This window comes from Bos taurus, chromosome 1, assembly GCF_002263795.3.
Source record: "Bos taurus isolate L1 Dominette 01449 registration number 42190680 breed Hereford chromosome 1, ARS-UCD2.0, whole genome shotgun sequence".
NCBI classification, from domain to species: domain Eukaryota; kingdom Metazoa; phylum Chordata; class Mammalia; order Artiodactyla; family Bovidae; genus Bos; species Bos taurus.
The window spans coordinates 107,047,326-107,066,351 of NC_037328.1; the positions used below are offsets into that span (position 1 = coordinate 107,047,326).

At 34.6% G+C, this 19,026-nt stretch overlaps 1 protein-coding gene across 3 annotated transcripts in view; it reads right to left on the bottom strand.

Moving 5' to 3' along the window:
* The window catches only part of SMC4 (structural maintenance of chromosomes 4), a 33,768-nt gene that overhangs the window by 2,469 nt on the left and 12,273 nt on the right, over positions 1-19,026 (bottom strand). For all 3 annotated transcript variants that reach the window (XM_059889064.1, XM_024994724.2, NM_001105326.3), the window contains 13 exons: positions 18,352-18,502; positions 16,538-16,702; positions 14,987-15,220; positions 13,182-13,367; positions 10,816-10,977; positions 8,747-8,972; positions 8,581-8,660; positions 7,521-7,673; positions 6,317-6,443; positions 2,467-2,656; positions 1,280-1,424; positions 835-1,008; positions 54-236 (listed from right to left, as the gene is read on the bottom strand). In XM_059889064.1, coding sequence (XP_059745047.1) covers positions 54-236; positions 835-1,008; positions 1,280-1,424; positions 2,467-2,656; positions 6,317-6,443; positions 7,521-7,673; positions 8,581-8,660; positions 8,747-8,972; positions 10,816-10,977; positions 13,182-13,367; positions 14,987-15,220; positions 16,538-16,702; positions 18,352-18,502 — 2,176 coding nt within the window. The remainder of the gene's footprint in view (positions 1-53; positions 237-834; positions 1,009-1,279; positions 1,425-2,466; positions 2,657-6,316; positions 6,444-7,520; positions 7,674-8,580; positions 8,661-8,746; positions 8,973-10,815; positions 10,978-13,181; positions 13,368-14,986; positions 15,221-16,537; positions 16,703-18,351; positions 18,503-19,026) is intronic.

Sequence of the window (19,026 nt, forward strand, 5' to 3'; positions counted from 1 at the left end):
AGGCTAAGGACTAAAGAGACTTTCTGACCATTACACGAGTTGTTTACTTGTACCTTCTTTTTATAATCTGCAATGGCGCCAAGATTTGGTTTCATTTCATGACACTGGGCTTCCAAAACTGCAATTTGATTTGTTATAGAATCTGGGTTCTTGATTGCTTCAAGCTCTTCTGGGCTTAGAACTGGAATCTTTTCAACATGATTATCTTCTATGGGATGCAGTGATATTTTTGAAATCTATAAAGTTAGATGAATATTAGAAAACGCAGTGTTACTTACAATTCACTGTTTAAAAAAAAAAACCTCCCAGGGACTTCACTGGTGGTCCAGCGGTTAAGAGGCTGCCTTACACTGGTTGGGAAATTAGGATTCCACATGCTACAGAGCAACTAAGCTCAGGTGCTACAGCCAGAGAGTTCGTGCACTGTGATAAAAGATCCCGCATGTAGCAACTAAGACCTGACAGCCAAATACATTAAAAACCAAAAAACTCACAAATTTAAGACAAATTACCTATCAGAATGACATATAAGCAGAAGTGGTGACTCATTTGTGTATCAACTATTTTTCAAAGGACTTATAAAACAAATAGTCGTAGTGCTCAAGTGTTCATGTTCAATCTCTACATCAGTCCTGGGATGAAAATGTTGATTAATTCTAACCATTACCCTTATTTTTCTGTATATAATAATTCCTAAATACTGTTCATTTTGCCCCCTATAAACCTGAGAAGTGATTATATAACCTGAAATTAAGAATTACAACATACTTCAAAAACACAAACCCCAACTTTTTTCATAAAGGGTATTTTAAATTTACACTTAACAATTCTCACCTCTCTTTGCCAATATTTTATTTTAGAATTATGTTCACCTATGTGACCATCTATTTGTTCAAGTTTCAACTTAATACTAAGTGCATCTTTTTGGAGAGCATGTTCATTTTCCTGAATTACTTTTAGTTCTTGAAGTAGGTTTCGATGTTCTTTCTGGATTTCTGGTAAGGATGCCTAAGAAAACAAAAAGAGCTGCTATAGGTATGATGATCTCAGAACAGCGATTTTCACATTACAAAGATGAAGTTAGCACTCTCACCTCATGCCTCTTTCACTTTATAGAAAATGTTTTTATTTACAGAAAAGTTTAGTCATTTTGTATTACACAGATGAAGTTAATATAGTTAGAAGTATAACCTACTGAATGCTTACTACACAAGGTACTGATGTCATCCACAATTCTCTGCTGCTTCAAATAGTGCCCTCTCCCCTCGCCACATCTTACCTCCGCATCATTTGTATTCTTTACAACCTCTGCTGCTTTGTCTTCAAGACTTTTTAGCTCTGTTGTTAAGTCATCTACTTCTTTCTCAGTATCTTTTATTTCTTTCTCTGTACGTAAGACATTGTCTTGTGCTTTTTTAAGATTTCTAAACAAGCAAAAATCTTATATTAAGAACTTTTCATGACATTAATGTGACATTGTTTTCTATCAGATTTAAAAACTTGTTTTACTAAAAATCTTTCAATTGGTTTTTATGTTTATACACACACTTGTGGGATGTTGTATATTTTATTAAATTCTCAGTATAAATTAATGAAACTTCCTTATATAAAATTTTAGTTTCATTCAATCTTAAGACTATGAAGCAAAATTGTCCATTGTATTATTATAGTCTTGTCATTTTCCTATCAGATTGGAGGGTCTTAAATCTTTAATTCTTTAAACTATACCTTCAAGTAAATTACTTCCTGGTCCAAGTCAGGGAAAATAAGTGTTTTGGGCAGAGTGAGGGGAGGAAATGGGACAAAGGACAATGGGGATGACAATGACACACACACACAATTATTTTTTCCCTGTGACTGATAACTGTGTTTAGGTAAAACGCTGCTTATTAATTAGCACCTTTGAACAAAGGACACTGCAATAACCAAATAACCAGATAATCACTATGCAACCAGTTTATAATTTTAAGACAAACAGCTGTTTACATTTCAACATTTTATATACACTTTGCTTTATGACAGAATACTTTAATACTCTAAAATTTAAAACAAGACCTGTATTATGAATGTATTAAAAACTTTTTGGGACAATGGAATAATTAAAATTTTCAGTTACTAAAACAATTATGCTAATTCTCATCCTTCTTATTCTCCTAAGACCTAGATCTATTTAAATGAATTGCCATCTATTCCCGTAAACCAGAGAAATGAAACTCTAACTTCTATGTCCTCACAACTGGGGAGTTACATAACCACATTTTGTTAAACCATACCTGTTTTATCAGTTTTTAAAAACTAATCATTCGATAATTTATTATTGGCATCCACCTATTAAAATCCTACTAGGTAACAATGTCAGATCTTAATAAGTAACAGGAAACATTTATTAGACATTAAATTTAAATATTAATCCCCTTTTCAGTGTGATGTAGGGAAGAGGAAGGCAGGGTAGTATGCAAACTCTACCTGTCAGCAGTCTTGATTGCCACTTGTGCTTTAGTAATAGCAGAAGCACATTCATCTAATTGCTTATTTATTTTATCAAGTTTGTCTTGTTGGGCCTTGAGTTTATGGTTATTGATTTCTACGATGATATTGTGTAACCTTTTAACCTCAGCTTCCACTTTACCAGCTCTCTCAGCCACACTGTTATACTCTGGGGGACAAAAAAAAGTAAAATTAATTTGTGTTTCTACACTAATAAGCATCATTTGTTAGACGCATTCAATAAATCTCTCCAGTCAATACAACTTAACCTGATACATGCAAAAGAAACTTTAAACATTAGAGGAAAAGGGCCTCAAAAAAAAAGCAAAACCCCAAACACAAAACCAAAATGTCCTTTATCAAAACAAATGGTGTTACAACATATAGTTAAATTCTCTGGCTCAGCTGTGAACGTAACCCATATTTCTTAATGGCTTCACACTGTGAAGCTCTTTTCAGAAGTTTATAGGGTACTCTGACTTTGTTTCATAATGATCTTTTACCCTTAGACTCTGTATTCAACTACAGACTGGGGGTGAAGAAGAAGTAGTTATTTAATTCTGCTAACCTCGAATTCTCTTCCCTGTAACAAAGTGGGGGAGATAGAATAAAGGGGTACTTTTCTCTGTGGCACAGAAGGCTCTTAAGTTACACTTCCTAGATTCCCTTGTACCTACTGTTCAGACATAAATTTAAGTTCATTCAATCAAGAAAAAATCATATAATTTGGATGGCAAAAGTGATGAACTAAGCATGTTTCTGCTGGAAGTCATGGAAAAGTTTTCTTGGTGGTAGTAGAGGCTCTGATGTCCTGTCAAAAGGTTTGTGAAAACTGACAGGCAATGGCATTAACTTGACGGGGTGGATTACGATAGGTACAATGTGCTTCTGTTGTTGGCAGTTATAGTGTCATCTTCCTAATGTGATACATGGCTTTTCAACTGTAGAAAAGGCAGTATGGTTTCTTTCATGGTTCTTCAGAGTTGCTCTGGAAATTATTCTTAGCGTTTAGCCTAGAATTTAAGTTATCACAATGATCCTATAAACAATCTTTTTCTCTCTTAAATACACAGTCCCACACCAAAAATCATATTTATACTAGCCAGAGTGGATTCTGTTCTCCATATCTGAACCCTAATCATTATATGATGTAGGAAAGATGGAAGGTGGCAAAAAGGTAAGGGGTTCAAGCTATTGATACCTATGTCTAGAAAGGAAGCAGAAACAGTGCCAACTTATGTAAAGAAACTCCATAAAGCTTCTGTGGGAGGTATGTAGCATTTAGGATAGGAGAAAGCAGGTAGGATTTGCTGAGAGGAAAAGAAAAGACTTAACTGTTGTTTCCTCTTGACTGTCTATTCTTCTAAGAGGGAATTTCAATATTCTCCACATTTTACAACCATCTTTTTGTTTCACATTTATCAGAGAATTCTTAGTCTGATTTTAAAAGCCCATCTAGTGAGTTTAATTACAGTGTCTATTTTTTGTATTTCTGAGATCATCACTTGATTTAAAAAAAAAAAAGAAAAAAAAAAAGGCAAAACAAAACCCTGCCCCCCTTTTAGTCTTCTAACTCTCCCCTCTCCCTTAAGGATACTAAGACACTATTATTTATCGAAGGAGTTGTATTGCTCACAGTGGCGAGTCTGTGTGCTTAGCTCCCTTGTGAGGTAGAGTACCAGCTGCTGTGGGGTCATGGCATCATGACTTATACTGGGATGGGCCAAGTATGCAACTGGAAAGGGTTCCACTCTTCAGAACATCATTTTCCTTATTTTCAAGTACCTAACATACATTAAATTCCCCCATTTATAGTAGCATGTCTGTTAGAAATAGGGGAAAATGGGCATCATGTAATTTATAATTTCAACATCACTATTTCATATCACCTTGCTCCTTTTATTGTCCACATATTTGCCAGATTTTTAAAAATCTAAATTAATGTAAAATGAAACATTTAATCTTAAAGATATGCCTGAATAAATGGGCTTCCATATCAGACATTGAGAGTCTACTAATAATAACCAGTACTTCCACAAGAGGAGATATATATATATATATATAGGGCTCCTAATAAAATCAAGCAGTCTTTTTCAAATAAAATACAAATTCTTGTAGTCTCTCAATGAGAGTGTTGTTATAAATGAAAAAGATTTATTTTTTATTTGACCACTAGGTTCCATCAAAGGCAGTAACAAATACTGTAGGTACCCTGGGGAAGGAGGACTAGGGTGAAGTCTGTCTGCAAGAACAAAATACAAATCCAAAATAAATGCAAGAAAAAAAAAAAGTCCTGTCAGGTTATGTCACTCTCCAGTGGCTTTTAATTTCCCCTGGAGACATGGCCTATGAGGCTCTACATTATCTGGATTCTTCTATCAGTTAAGTCTAGGGATTCTGGTTTCCTTGCTAGAAACTTCTGACAGACTACTTCCTGCCCTAGGGCCTCTACTTTCTCCTCTACATTCTTCCTGGAATGCTCTTCTCTCACATTTGCACTCATACTTCCTTTGGGTCTCTGCTCAAATCTCTAGCACTAGCCTAACCACTGTGTCTATCTGAATCCCCATCCTGTTCCATTTCCCTGGTTTTACTTTTATCACCTAGCACCACCTGTTACAGTATGTGATGTATTTGTTTAGTTTCCTTATCTCTTAAGGGTGAATTCCTTGAAAAGAGGGACTTTATTTTGTTCATTGCTTGATCAATAGTACTAAAACAAAACTTGGTCAGTAGCAGATACTTTTTGAGTGAATACCTCAATATTAAAAATATAAATAAATATGACTACAAAAAATAAAAAATACACGTATATATTAATATGCAATGTGCACAGTGGACATCTGTCTGCTTACAATCTTTTCACTTCTTTTTCTTTTGGAAGAAAACTCCCTCATTTTTTAAACATGTGGATAATTGCTCCAATTCCAGTCCATCTAATACTTATGGATAAACAATCAGTATTTGTCTTCCTTTGCTCATGAACCAGACTATAAAAAGGGCCTTTCTTGATGTGACGAAGGCTGTTTCCTGGGGTCACTGAAATACTGTGAAACTCACCGTTACCACCTCCTGCCATAAGATGCTTACCTATGTACATTTAACTGAAGCCAACATGGAAGTGGGCTTCCCTGGTGGCTCAGATGGTAAAGAATCTGCCTACAATGTGGGAGACCTCAGCTTGATTTCTGGGTCAGGAAGATCCCCCAGAGAAGGAACTGGCAACCCACTCCAACCAGTATTCCTGCCTGGAGAATCCCACGGGCAGAGGAGCCTGGCGGGCCATGGGGTCACAAGGAGTTGGACATGACTGAGTGACTACATGACCTGAACATGGAAATAGAAGCGGGCTGCTCAAGTACATGACCAGAGGATTTTAATGTCAAAGCCAATTCTGACTATGAGCCTGTGAACTAATTCCCTTGTTTAAAAACTTTGGTAGAACACTTACATGTTTATATATACACATGAAGAAAAAAGTTCTGAAAAGAAAAATGTATGTTCTTTAAGTTCTCATTAACAGCACAGGTGTTGTAATCAGATTGCCTTCATCCTGAATTCCTGTATCACCACCATACGTTATGTGACCTTGAGCAAATTATATAAACCATTCTGTGCCTCAGTTTTATCTGTCAAATGACATACTTAATTTATTAGTACTTACTTTACAACCTTCTGAGGATGAAATAAAAATAAAAACTGTAAAACAGTGTGGTCACTTAAATATATATAATCTATTTTTTATTCTACAAATTGTGATCTTAAACAATACAAATATTACAAACCTGTTTTTGACAATATAGGGGAAAAAGTCTGTACTTAAACATACCTGTCTTGAAAGTATTAACATTTTCTTCAAGCACTTTCTGCTGTTTTTTGTCAGGGACTGTAGCAAGTACATTAGCTTCAAGTTCCTTAACTTGGACATTCAAATATTCTTCTTGCTCTGATAAACGCTATAGAATGTTTTAAAATTCAAGGTCAATATTTTAACTTACAATAATATTTGCTTTAAATTTTAAATTAAAAAGGTACTTAAAATCTTTAAGAAAAACACAAAAACTAACAGGAAAGGGCAGAAAACATGAACAATAAATAAAAATATTGAAAATGGCCAACAAAACACATGAAATGTATAAACTCATTATAAAGACAAGTTAAACACTATTTTTTAGTACATCTGTGTAGCAAACTTACAAAATATTGGAGAGTACTTACTGTTCACTTAGAAAAATTATTTGCATATGCTACCAGTAGTAAATGAATTAGAACTTTTGGGAACAATTTGGCATTATGTGCCAAATGCTTAAAAACACTGTATACATACTGGGTGATAATTACAATTTTAGGACTAAGGAAATAATTGGATAAGCATATTAAGGTATGCCTAACAAGAATATTTAAAACATAGTGGTGTACACAGCCAACACAGAAAAACCTTTATCAAACTGTGGTACAAACTATGTCAATATAATTGCACACAAATTACATTTGCTTGAAAAGGAAATTAATTACTGAGTCAAGAAGTTACTATGAGACTACAGAAATCCATATGCAAATTTAGTATGTATATCAACATCTACCACATAAATACATACACGCAAACTAGATACTGCCACTAAAAGTTAAAGAACATACACAAAAACTGAAGGTGATAATTTTTCACGTATTTTCTAAAAACTTTCTTAGTTTTTTTTTTTTTTTTTTTGGTTTTGTTTTTTTAAGAGGCTGTGGGCATGCATTGCTTTTTTATAATTAAGAAAACTTTCCCCTTTGTAAAGAGAATAAAATAAAGGGTCATTGTTAAGGGAAGACACATTTCTCTCCAGTCCAAATGGAAACCAGAAATAGCTGTGGCTGGAGCAACATTGTGACAGGACATTTATCTATTAGTACTCAAGGAAACAAAAATCAACAGACCCTAGCCCAACCTCCCCTTCCCCCTTATATTTTAAAAACTATAAGCAAACAGTAAAATGCCTCTGCCAAATTGCTGTTGAATTCCAATAGTTGCAGCTTTGGTAAAAAGGTACCTGGATGCTTGCAGAAAACTTTTCTAGTGTATTCCTCATTTCTCGTTCACTATGCCTTAACCTAAGTATTGCTTCTTCCAGTTGTACTTTCTGTTCCTGAATCTGCACTGCTTTTTGAGAGTCTCTCTGCAACTGTGATTCCATTTTATTTACCTACAAAGAATATTACCAGTGAGTTTACTCCAACAAGAATTATTTCAGATTAACAGCAATTTACAAAAATGATGAAAACCCAAACTTCTGATCTTAAAGACTAGAAAAACAGGGAGGAGACATATGTATACCTATTGCTGATTCATGTTGATGTATGACAGAAACCAACACAACATTGTAAAGCAATTATCTTCCAATTAAAAAAAAAAAAAAAAAAAAGACTAGAAACACACCAAACAACTCAGTTCCAATTCTAAAACCAATGCTTAGGAGATAGTCAACTAATTTCTGCATCATAGGTTCAGGTGAAAAGACAATCTTAAGTGTTGTATAATCAATTATAGTTACAGTGAAGGTATACTATGCAAATATTTAAGAGGAAGAATATAAACTACTTCAGAATTTTCAGGAAGAAAGTAGTATAGTGTTCTGATTGTGATAATGGAACATAAGTTTTTCTGGGCGTTTTGACATTCTATTTTACTTCTGGAAACATAAAATATTTTGAGATAAAAATCTGGAAACATATCAGAAGTCTTTGCTATATTTACAATTTAAATCATTATTTTGAAATACAAAAGATAATTATGTAATACAGCAGTAACTGTGAAGAAACAAATGTCAAACAATAAGTTAACCGTGAAATAAATTATATGATCCAAATGTGATAACAGAAAAAGACATGTATGTTGAGTAAATACTTTTCAATTAACATACTTTTAGAACTTTAACAGGCTTCATATGAAATCCCACAGCTTACACACTAGCCATTTATAGAAAGTTCAAACTGTTAAACTGAAAATATGATTGCAGTACATTTAAAATAGTAGAATGTTCTACAGTGTATTATATATCAATAAAGCTGCTTTAACAAAAATGTCTCGACTATAATTTTGTACATGCTGACCTCTTCTTCTGAGATTTCAACAACAACTGATGAACCCATCCTTCCTTTCATTACTTTGCTTCCACCGCCAGTCATTGTACCTAGAGAACAGAAAAGTCAGACTTAAATGTATGTATCCCCTCAACAGGAGTAAATAGACTCAACGGCAAAGGAAAAAAACTATTACCTGACTGTTCTATGATTTGCCCTTGTAATGTTACCACTCTCCATCTTCTATCTTTTTGGTAAGCTACTCGTGTGGCTTGATCTAAGCTGTCAGCTACTAAGGTATCCCGTAAGGCAAAGTAAAAAGCTTGGCGAATTGCCCCATCTTTTACTTTTACTAAATCAAATAACCGAGGCGTATTCTCAGGAGTTTGAATTTTGGTCATTTTCTTTGCCCACACTGCCATCTAAAAAAAAAAGAAGAAAAAGACCTTTCTTTAGGTATCATTTATAGAATACACATGTTAAACATAAGGATATGTATACAAAGTTCTTGGTATCTACACAATATTACTTTATTGTTATTTAAGAAAAAGATATTGTAAAATTATCTCTATTCACAGATCATCTGATCTTATATATATTAAAATTCTGAGGAATCCTCACATGAAAGAACTATTAAAACTAACATGAATTCAGCAAAGCTGCAGAACATAAGATCAATATGTAGAAACTGTATTTCTATATACTAGCAATAAATAATCTGAAAATGAGATTAGGAAAATCCCATTTATAATATATTAAAAAAAGATATTAAAGAACAAAATTAAAGGATTCCTGATTTTAAAGCTTACTACTAATCTACAATGATCAAGACAGTGTGATATCAATGCAAAGTCAGACATAAATAAGAGGCCAGAAATAAACTCGTACATTTATGATTGGTTGATTTTTGACAAGCATGCCAAGAAAATTCAATGGGGAAAGAATATAAAAGGTGTCCAAACAACCCAGTACTCAAAAGAGTAGCTGGACCCCCCACTTTATAAAATTAACATGGATTACAAAACTAAATGTAAAACCTAAAGCTGTAAAGCTCATAAAACACAGAAAGTAAATCACGATGCCATTAGGATTACATGGTAGCTTCTTAGATATGACACCCAGAACACAAGCAACCAAAAGTAAATAAACTAGACTGCTATCTAAAATTTGTGCTTCAGAGGATGTATCACAAGAACATGAAAAGATGGCTCACAAAATGGGAGAAAACATTTGCAAATTATGTGTAAGAGACTTATATCCAAAATATATAAAGAACTCTTACAACAGCAAGACAAACCAATTAACGAATAAGCAAAGAATCTGAACAGAAAATAAAGAAATAGCCAATAAATAAGCACATGAAAAGCTGGTATACAAAAACCTGTGTACATGAACGTTCATGGCAGTATTAACCATAAACAGCCTAAACATGGAAACAACACAAATGTCCACCAATTGATGAATGGATAAACAAAATGTGCTATAGAATATAATGGAGAAGGGAAGAGCATTTGGCAATAAAAAGGACTGAAGTGCTGATGATGCAACATGAACCTTTTTTTAAAAAAGAGCAGACAGGGAACTGGCTCTTAGTTCCTATAAAAGGGATCAAATCTCTGCCACCTGCAATGGAAGCACAGAGTCTTAACTGCTGAACCACCAGCAAAGTTCCATCATGGATGAACTTTGAACACTAAGTTAAAGAAGCCATAAACAAAAGGCTATATAGTATGTTATTTCATTTATATACAATGTCCAGAATACATAAATCCAGACAAAAAGTCAATTAAAGGTTGTGGGGGTGGGGTGGGTGGGAGAACAAGGGTTATTGATTGTTCATGTGTATGGGGTTCCTTTCTTGGAGTAATGAATATTCTAGAATTAGATCGTGGTCATGGTTGAACAATCAATTTAGTACATTCTGTGAATGTACTAAAATCCATTGAACTATATATTTTAAAATAATTAATTTTATGATTATGAATTATATCTAAGTATTTTTCTATTTTCAAAAAAAGTAGTTATTGAAGATGGAAGTTAGCAATGCAAACTACCAGTCACTCCAACATAGGAATGCATATTACTTTAGGGGAAGCAGTACAAGTTTCTTTTTTTTTCACAACGATGTAACCCCTAGAGCCTAATATAATCCTCAAAATCTATTAGGTGGTTCACTGAAGTAACTATGAAGAAAAAGCTAGGATTCAAAGTCAGTCAACACCTGGCACTTAAAAACTAAAATACAGGTAGATTATAAATACCCACCTTATCCAAACCTATGAAGGTTGCAACTCCAATATTTTGTCTTTTAAGGAAGTTTACACATTCTTGGGCTGTATCAATAGAATCAACAACAATGTAGTCTAATGCATGACAACAAGATGAAATAGCAACATCGTATTTTTCATCAATTGTTCCTAAGTCCCCCTAATAAATAAGAGGAAGGAAAAAAAAAATCAATGCACAATCAGCAGGGAATTAGGCACAGGATCATTTCATTACTATTTCATATAGATTTTTCAAGTTTCATTTATTTATTTTTAAAATTTTATTTTATTTTTAAACTTTACATAATTGTATTAGTTTTGCCAAATATCAAAATGAATCCGCCACAGGTATACATGCGTTCCCCATCCTGAACCCTCCTCCCTCCTCATACCATCCCTCTGGGTCATCCCAGTGCACTAGCCCCAAGCATCCAGTATCGTGCATCGAACCTGGACTGGCAACTTGTTTCTTACACGATATTTTACATGTTTCAATGTCATTCTCCCAAATCTTCCCACCCTCTCCCTCTCCCACAGAGTCCATAAGACTGTTCTATACATCAGTCTCTTTTGCTGTCTTGTACATCGGGTTATTGTTACCATCTTTCTAAATTCCATATACATGTGTTAGTATACTGTATTGATGTTTTTCCTTCTGGCTTACTTCACTCTGTATAATAGGCTCCAGTTTCATCCACCTCATTAGAACTGATTCAAATGTATTCTTTTTAATGGCTGAGTAATACTCCATTGTGTATATGTACCACAGCTTTCTTATCCATTCATCTGCTGATGGGCATCTAGGTTGCTTTCATGTCCTGGCTATTATAAACAGTGCTGCGATGAACATTGGGGTACACGTGTCTCTTTCCCTTCTGGTTTCCTCAGTGCGTATGCCCAGCAGTGGGATTGCTGGATCATAAGGCAGTTCTATTTCCAGTTTTTTAAGGAATCTCCACACTGTTCTCCATAGTGGCTGTACTAGTTTGCATTCCCACCAACAGTGTAAGAGGGTTCCCTTTTCTCCACACCCTCTCCAGCATTTATTATTTGTAGACTTTTGGATCGCAGCCATTCTGACTGGTGTGAAATGGTACCTCATAGTCAAGTTTCATTTAATTGAAGAACTAAACCTACATAGTTTACAAAAGTACAAAAATGGAACACAATGAAAAATTTAAGTGTCCCTCACATTCTATCTTTCTCTTCCGCAGAGGCAATCACTACTAGAGCTTTTATCGATCTTTAAAAAAAAAAAACTTATGGATATACAGAGTCTGAAATTTTAATGAGCACAAAATGAACAGAACTGTTTTCACTGCATGTAAGTGAAAATGTATAATGTGAAGACTGGAAACCTAAATTATAAGCAAAATAACTTACAGAATAATACAACTTTGAATTATTGAAAACCATCTAAGGAAATCGTTTGTCTATTAATAACTTACCTATCAAGTAACATTAAGCAACTAGTTTCATTTTTCCTTGAGCAAAGGAATATGATCAAATTGTGTATCTTCAAAAAACTAAGGTGGAAGTCCTTGATATGCAGACATGGAAGCAACTATGCTGGGTAATTTTCATCTGCCCTTCTGAATCACCCTCTTCTGCTTCCTTCTCTGGAAGACTGATTCAGGGAGTGCATTAATTGGTTCTTCTGGCTTTCCAGCTTAAGACAAAGTGAGGCACCAGCCAGAAATGGTAGAATAGATGAACGGGGTATCTATTTTCCTCACTTCCTTCCAGCTACCTCTAGCCATGGCCAAATTCCCTTCCTTCTTCAGGTTCAGGAGCTCAGGCTTCAGGCACCCATTATCCCTAGCCTTGGGTTTTGACATCATCCTTTGTGATTTTCCTAAACTCTAGTTACAACCTTCAGTATGATGGTATAAAGCTCAGAATATAATTGATCAAATTCTTATTTTTTGAAAGAAAAAAGTAGTTAAGTTTATCAGTAGAATTAGATCATTTTCTTAAAGTGACTATAATTATCCCAAACTTTTTTAATGGGATTCTCTTATGGCTCAGGAGTAAAGAATCCACCAGCAATGCTCCTTAGGAGACCTGGGTTCAATCCCTGGGTTGGGAAGATCCCCTGGAGAAGGGAAAGGCTATCACTCCAGTATTCTGGCCTGGAGAATTCCATGGACTGTATAGTCCATGGGGTCGCAGAGAGTTGGACACAACTGAGCGACTTGTACTTGCACTTGCTTAACTTTTAATGTGAAAGGATCCATACCACAAAGAATTTTACCATGCCTGAGTGTAAGAGCAAAATGCTTAAAAAACACTTAATATACAGTTATTTAAGAAAATTATAATATCTGAGAAAAATATAGTTATTTATAAATAAATTTACTTTACCAGTCGTCCATATATTCCTGGAATTCTGCCAGATTTTTTTTCTTGAATTATTGCATCAAGGACTTTTCCCCTACTTCGATTCATTGCTAAGGAACTCTTTGCTTCTTCAACTTTTTGGAAAAGATCACGAACCAAACTTTTGAAATTTATTTCTTCTTGTGTAAGTTTTTGAAGTTCTTTTTCTTTCTAAAGGTGAAAGTAAAGAAAATGAATCCCAAAAGCAGACACCCTTATTACAACATAAGAAAAGGTCAACAATAAACACCAGAACCAGAACTCTGCCATCACATTGTAACTGCTTGCTGCTTTGATTCTGAAAAATATGGATGGGTTTTCTATTTTAAAAGGGGCATAAATTATTTGGGTCAATAATAAGGTGAACGACCTCAATATAGTCCTAGGAGCAGTGCACTGATTGACAGAACGAGTAGAGCTAGGGTTGTGGAAATCCCAGTTTTGTACCATATAATTATGCATAGTAGTAGTAGTAGTTTAGTTGCTAAGTCGTGTCTGACTCTTGCGACCTCATGGACTGTAGCCTGCCAGGCTCTTCTGTCCACAGGATTCTCCAGGCAAGAATACTGGAGTGGATTGCCATTTCCTTCTCCAGGTAATTATGCATAAATGTTTCCTAATTCTTATATTCTTACACTAATCAAAAATAGATCTCAATATAGGACTCTAGATATGGGTGACTGGGTATGGCTATGATTAGAAAGTGGTTTGCTTTCTAAATTAATAGATAATAAACTATATAATACATTTAATATGTATTACATTAGTGTTATATAGTATAATTCATTATTCCAATTAAACCAAGGAAAACAAAAGCACAGCTCTGAAACGAAGGGAAACGTGATAAGTGAACAGTACTGTTTCTATACAAAAACGTCAGGCTGCCCACAAAAGAGAAACCCTCTCACACGTACACAAAAATCCTAACTCTGTTTCTCAATCTACCTATTTAGCAATTTTTCCAACTGACATTCTCTTTCATTTCTTGGTTTTAAATTATTACCTCTATTACCAATCATACTGGTTTCAAGTAAAAGCTTAAGTTATAAACACAATTCACCCAAAAATAAACTGAATCACCAAGAAGACAGAAATCATAACTGAATATAACCTAAGTTTACATTTAAATTCTACATGGCCATGAAGTTTTCTGATGACCAATCAGTGTGCATTTACTAAAATGAAAAAGACTATTTTCAGTGTCATTTCACTTCAAAGAGCATCTTCTATTGCAATTTGCTTAATGATGCTTTGGAAATTAATGTTATGAAATTCCTTACTCAAGGAGAGAAGATTGATGAACTAAGTAAGATGTCTTGATTAGTTTAACAACTTGCAGTCCCAACAAAGAAAGAATGTCCTTAAGTTCAAAAATAGAAAAATACACTAAGACAGTTGACTTGCATATTTGTTCACACACACACATTTATTTGACTTTCCTGTATCACTGCATAAGTTGTCTACATTTACATTTAGGGAAACAAAAACTTTCTTTTGTTTAAATTATTTCCATGGGAAATAATGATGGCGATAGCAATATTATTTGCTGTTTGACATTTGAGGGGATAACACAGTTTCTTAATAGTCTCAATTTAACTTGTATCAGATAAGAGTAATGAAACATTAACACCCTTCTTTTGGGAAAGATTACACTAAACAACAGCAACAAAATCTATGTATCAGTCACACCAGATGTTGAGATTAAAAAAAAACATGTAAATATGTATGAAAATAAATAAAACTAGGGTTGATAAACAATGTTCATGTGAAACACAGAAGTAAAGATTTACCTCCTTTAGCTCATGTTCAGTTTGAGGGAGTTTTGCCTCTATATCTCCAATTGCAGCTTTCCTTTCTTTGAGAGTCTCAGAAGCTGCCATTAGAGCTTCTTTGGCTTTACCTAATTGAGACACTGCAGTATTATGACGCCTGAGATAGATATCAAGTTCTGATTGAGCTACATCCATCTTTGAACGTGCTTCATTTACTGATTTGCTGAAGTCCATAAGTTCTTTCTCTCGACTCTGTTAAAATATGATAGGCCCCACTTAATCTGAAATACGTGTTTTCAAACCTAAACCAAAGTGGAAACCATGCATTTTAAATTTAACTTCATAGATTATGTAAGCACAATATATAGAAATAACTCTCATAAGTGAATGGACTAACAGTTCTTGCCCAGTTGTGAATGTTTATGGTATATAAAGTCTTTCCCCAACTGATTTAATAACAGCTTAATGAGGTAGCTGCTGCTGCTGCTGCTGCTAAGTCGTCTCTGTGTTGACCCCATACACGGCAGCCTGCCAGGCTCCTCCGTCCCTGGGATTCTCCAGGCAAGAATACTGGAGTGGGTTGCCATTTCCTTCTATCTCAATTTAGAGACTAAAATGACAAAAAATCATGACCACCCACATACACACCCACACCACTGTAGAATATATGTTCAAAGTACTATCCTGAATGTTTTGTATGTATTAATTCCTTAACCCAACAATCCTACGATCATCATTATGCCCATTTTGAGGAAACTGAGGTCAGAGTTTAAATAACTTGTTCAAAGTCATGCACTCACTCGTAAGTAGCAGAGCCTGTTTTTAGCTCCAAAGATACCTAGATATGAGTCCTGGCTTTGTCACTAACCTAGGATGCCAAGGCACATGGGATTACTTGATATACATGAAATGAGCAAATGTGAAAAACTCATCTTATTCTATTAGGAAAGTGACTGTATGATACTTAGCCACTTTATCCCATAGGCATCTTACTTACAAACTCTTATAGATGATATTAGAACATGTCCATATTTCAAAACAGAATCAATTTATATTAGTCTGTCGAGAAACCCCGAAACACTTCACTGAGGTATAATTTACAAAGATCTTATATTTAACTGACTTAAGCAACCAAGAATTAACACAAGAGCCATAGCTTTAAAACTATTACACAAGAGCTACAAAAGTAAAGAAGGGAAATGTCAACCTATGGTTAGTGTGGTCCCAAGCATATACAGGTAGTAACCAATTAAATTACCAAGAAAATAATTTAAGAGAAAAATGTGATGATTAAATCAACATTAACAGAGAATAGCACATAAAGCAAAGTATCTGATATGCATTTTCTTCTACCACTTTAAGTTCTCATTCTCAGTTAACATCTTTTTAAAATGAGAAAGCAGAAAACAAAAAAAGGATAGTCTAGGTTGACTATTTTTGGGGATGTTAGATAAAAGCCCAAACTTTTCATTCTAACAGTTCATTTTTTACTATTACTATAAAAACAATCTTTAAGATAGGAGGAAAAAAAGCCATCAAAATAAACACCAACTGATAAAGAAATCTTACTTCTTTTTCTTTTTGAAGGTCTTGTGTTTCCTGTTTAAGGCTATCCATAACTTCCTTTAATTTTTCTTCTTCTTTTTCTTTTTCTTTCTCAAGGGCATTGTTTTTAGTTGTTGTCTCCCTTATGATATTCTCACTCTTGGTAGGTATACTTTTAAATTCTTCAACCTAAGATTATAAAACAAATTAAAAAGTTACTAGGAGCATGTACCTTTAGGCTATCCAATACCATTAATATTTGACTTATTTAAAAGCATTTCTCAAGATCTTCTAGATCTTTGCAGTTTTCATTTTAATTAGGTTTGAACCAGCTAGCTTTAGCAAGTATACTTCCTTAACCATATGCTGCAATTTCTATATTCTCAGTCTAATTCATAGAATTAAGATAATTCTATGAATTCTTGATTCCTTACAAAAGACAATTCTCCTTGGCTGGGCATTATATCTTTCTTCCTTCTGCTCTAACTTTATGCTGTGATTAACCTCCTTCACCTACAACATGGTCCGAGTACATGGAATTCCTTAAAGTACCCTTCGTGGTACATTACAACTTACCACATATTACCTTTACGTCCCCTGTTGCTGCTGCTGCTAAGTCACTTCAGTCGTGTCCGACTCTGTGTGACCCCACAGACGGCAGCCCACCAGGCTCCCCCGTCCCTGGGATTCTCCAGGCAAAGACACTGGAGTGGGTTGCCATTTCCTTCTCCAATACATGAAAGTGAAAAGTAAAAGGGAAGTTGCTCAGTCGTGTCCGACTCTTCGCGACCCCACGGACTGCAGCCCACCAGGCTCCTCCGTCCATGGGATTTTCCAGGCAAGAGTACTGGAGTGGGGTGCCATCACCTTCTCCGTTACACCCCCTAGTCTCTCTCAAATCCTAAGATCTTTCCCAACTTTACCCTTTCAGAATCACCACATGGGACTAATTTATTCCATTAATACCTTTCAGTAATAATCACTCTTTCACAGTTGGTGTCCAAAGGCTAATAACTGTACTTAGGTCACATGTGGCTTACTCTGTCCAATTTAGGGGTTACTATGACATCCATTGGTATTTTGTTTATTCTGGTTATCTATAACAGGAGAAATTAAACACTTCCCAAAATGTTCTCCTGCAAACACTGACTCATATAAAAAGTGCTACTACTGTACACACAAAGTATTTTGTGAATAAATGCATTTGCTTATAAGGTAAAGCAGAGCCTATAAGTACCATGTAAATATATGGTACACAACTTTTTTGAGGGGAAGGGCTTTCAGTGTTGCCTCTATTAATACCTGATTAAACTGTGAATATATTTGAAATGCTCCAAATTAATTATTAGTCTGGGTGCCAGCAAATTAGGCATTCTGGTCTAAAGTTCATCATCTTTTAAAACTTCAAACTAGCTAATCAACCCCTTGCTATAAATTATGGCTTCCTCTCCCCTCCTTTCTAAGGGGAAACTTCTGCTGATATTCTTAACTTGATTTCTGTAGACAAAGGTACTACTTTTAAAAGTCTATGATATGTAGCCAAAAACCTCTTTTTAAACCATATATTCTAGGAAGATTACTTTGTCACCAAAATAGGATTACCGATTTGGTAAATAATTCTCCAACAATATATATCAGATACATAAGCTCTAAAACTCAAAGTCAATGGATGCAGGATTTCCATAGTGGGTGAGGGGGAGAATTAGGTTCAGAGATAAATCCTGAAGCATTTAACATTCAGAATTCCAATTCATTCTCTAAGGGGCAAGAACATTCATGAAAAATAACAAAAACTACATCAGACATGAAATATTAAGAATTTCCCCCACATAACCTACCTTTTCTTTATCTTTTTGAAGTTGTTTCTCTAGTTTTTTGGCTTTACTTGTAGCATGTTTCAATTTTTCCCTAACTTGAACATCTTCCAAATCTAGTTTTGTAAATTTTTCTTTGTTCTCCTCAATAAATTTTGTAATTTTATTCAGCTTCCTAGCAAAGTAAGAAAATCATCAGTCACTATTTTGGATATTCAGGTATTTTAAAGCGACTTTGTATACCTTGCCTGAAACACTATGTAAATGTACCAAGTTCTTATAAAGTAGGATCCTAATACTACCTGCTTCAAGCTAACCCTCCTCTCCATCCATATTTGAAGAAGTTGTTAAAATGTGTGGTTATGAGTTATTTTGTCCTTCAAAGCTAGATTGGAAATAGTGACTATGATGTCTAGGAATATAAAAATTTGACCATTAAAAAAAACAATAGGCAAAACTCATTTTAAAGAATACAAAAAAAGAAAACTGAATAGGTAAGGGATCCTGGTATCACTGAAGATTGCCATGAAAAAAGTAATGATAAAACTTTAAGACAACTAACCTGTCAGGTTAAATGCCCATTTTTGCAATGATGTTTTGTATTATTGGGTTCTGCCACTAGGGGGTAGCATCCTCCATTATTTAAGACCAGAGTTGGGCACTCAAACCTGTGATAATCATCAACTGGATGAAAGGCAA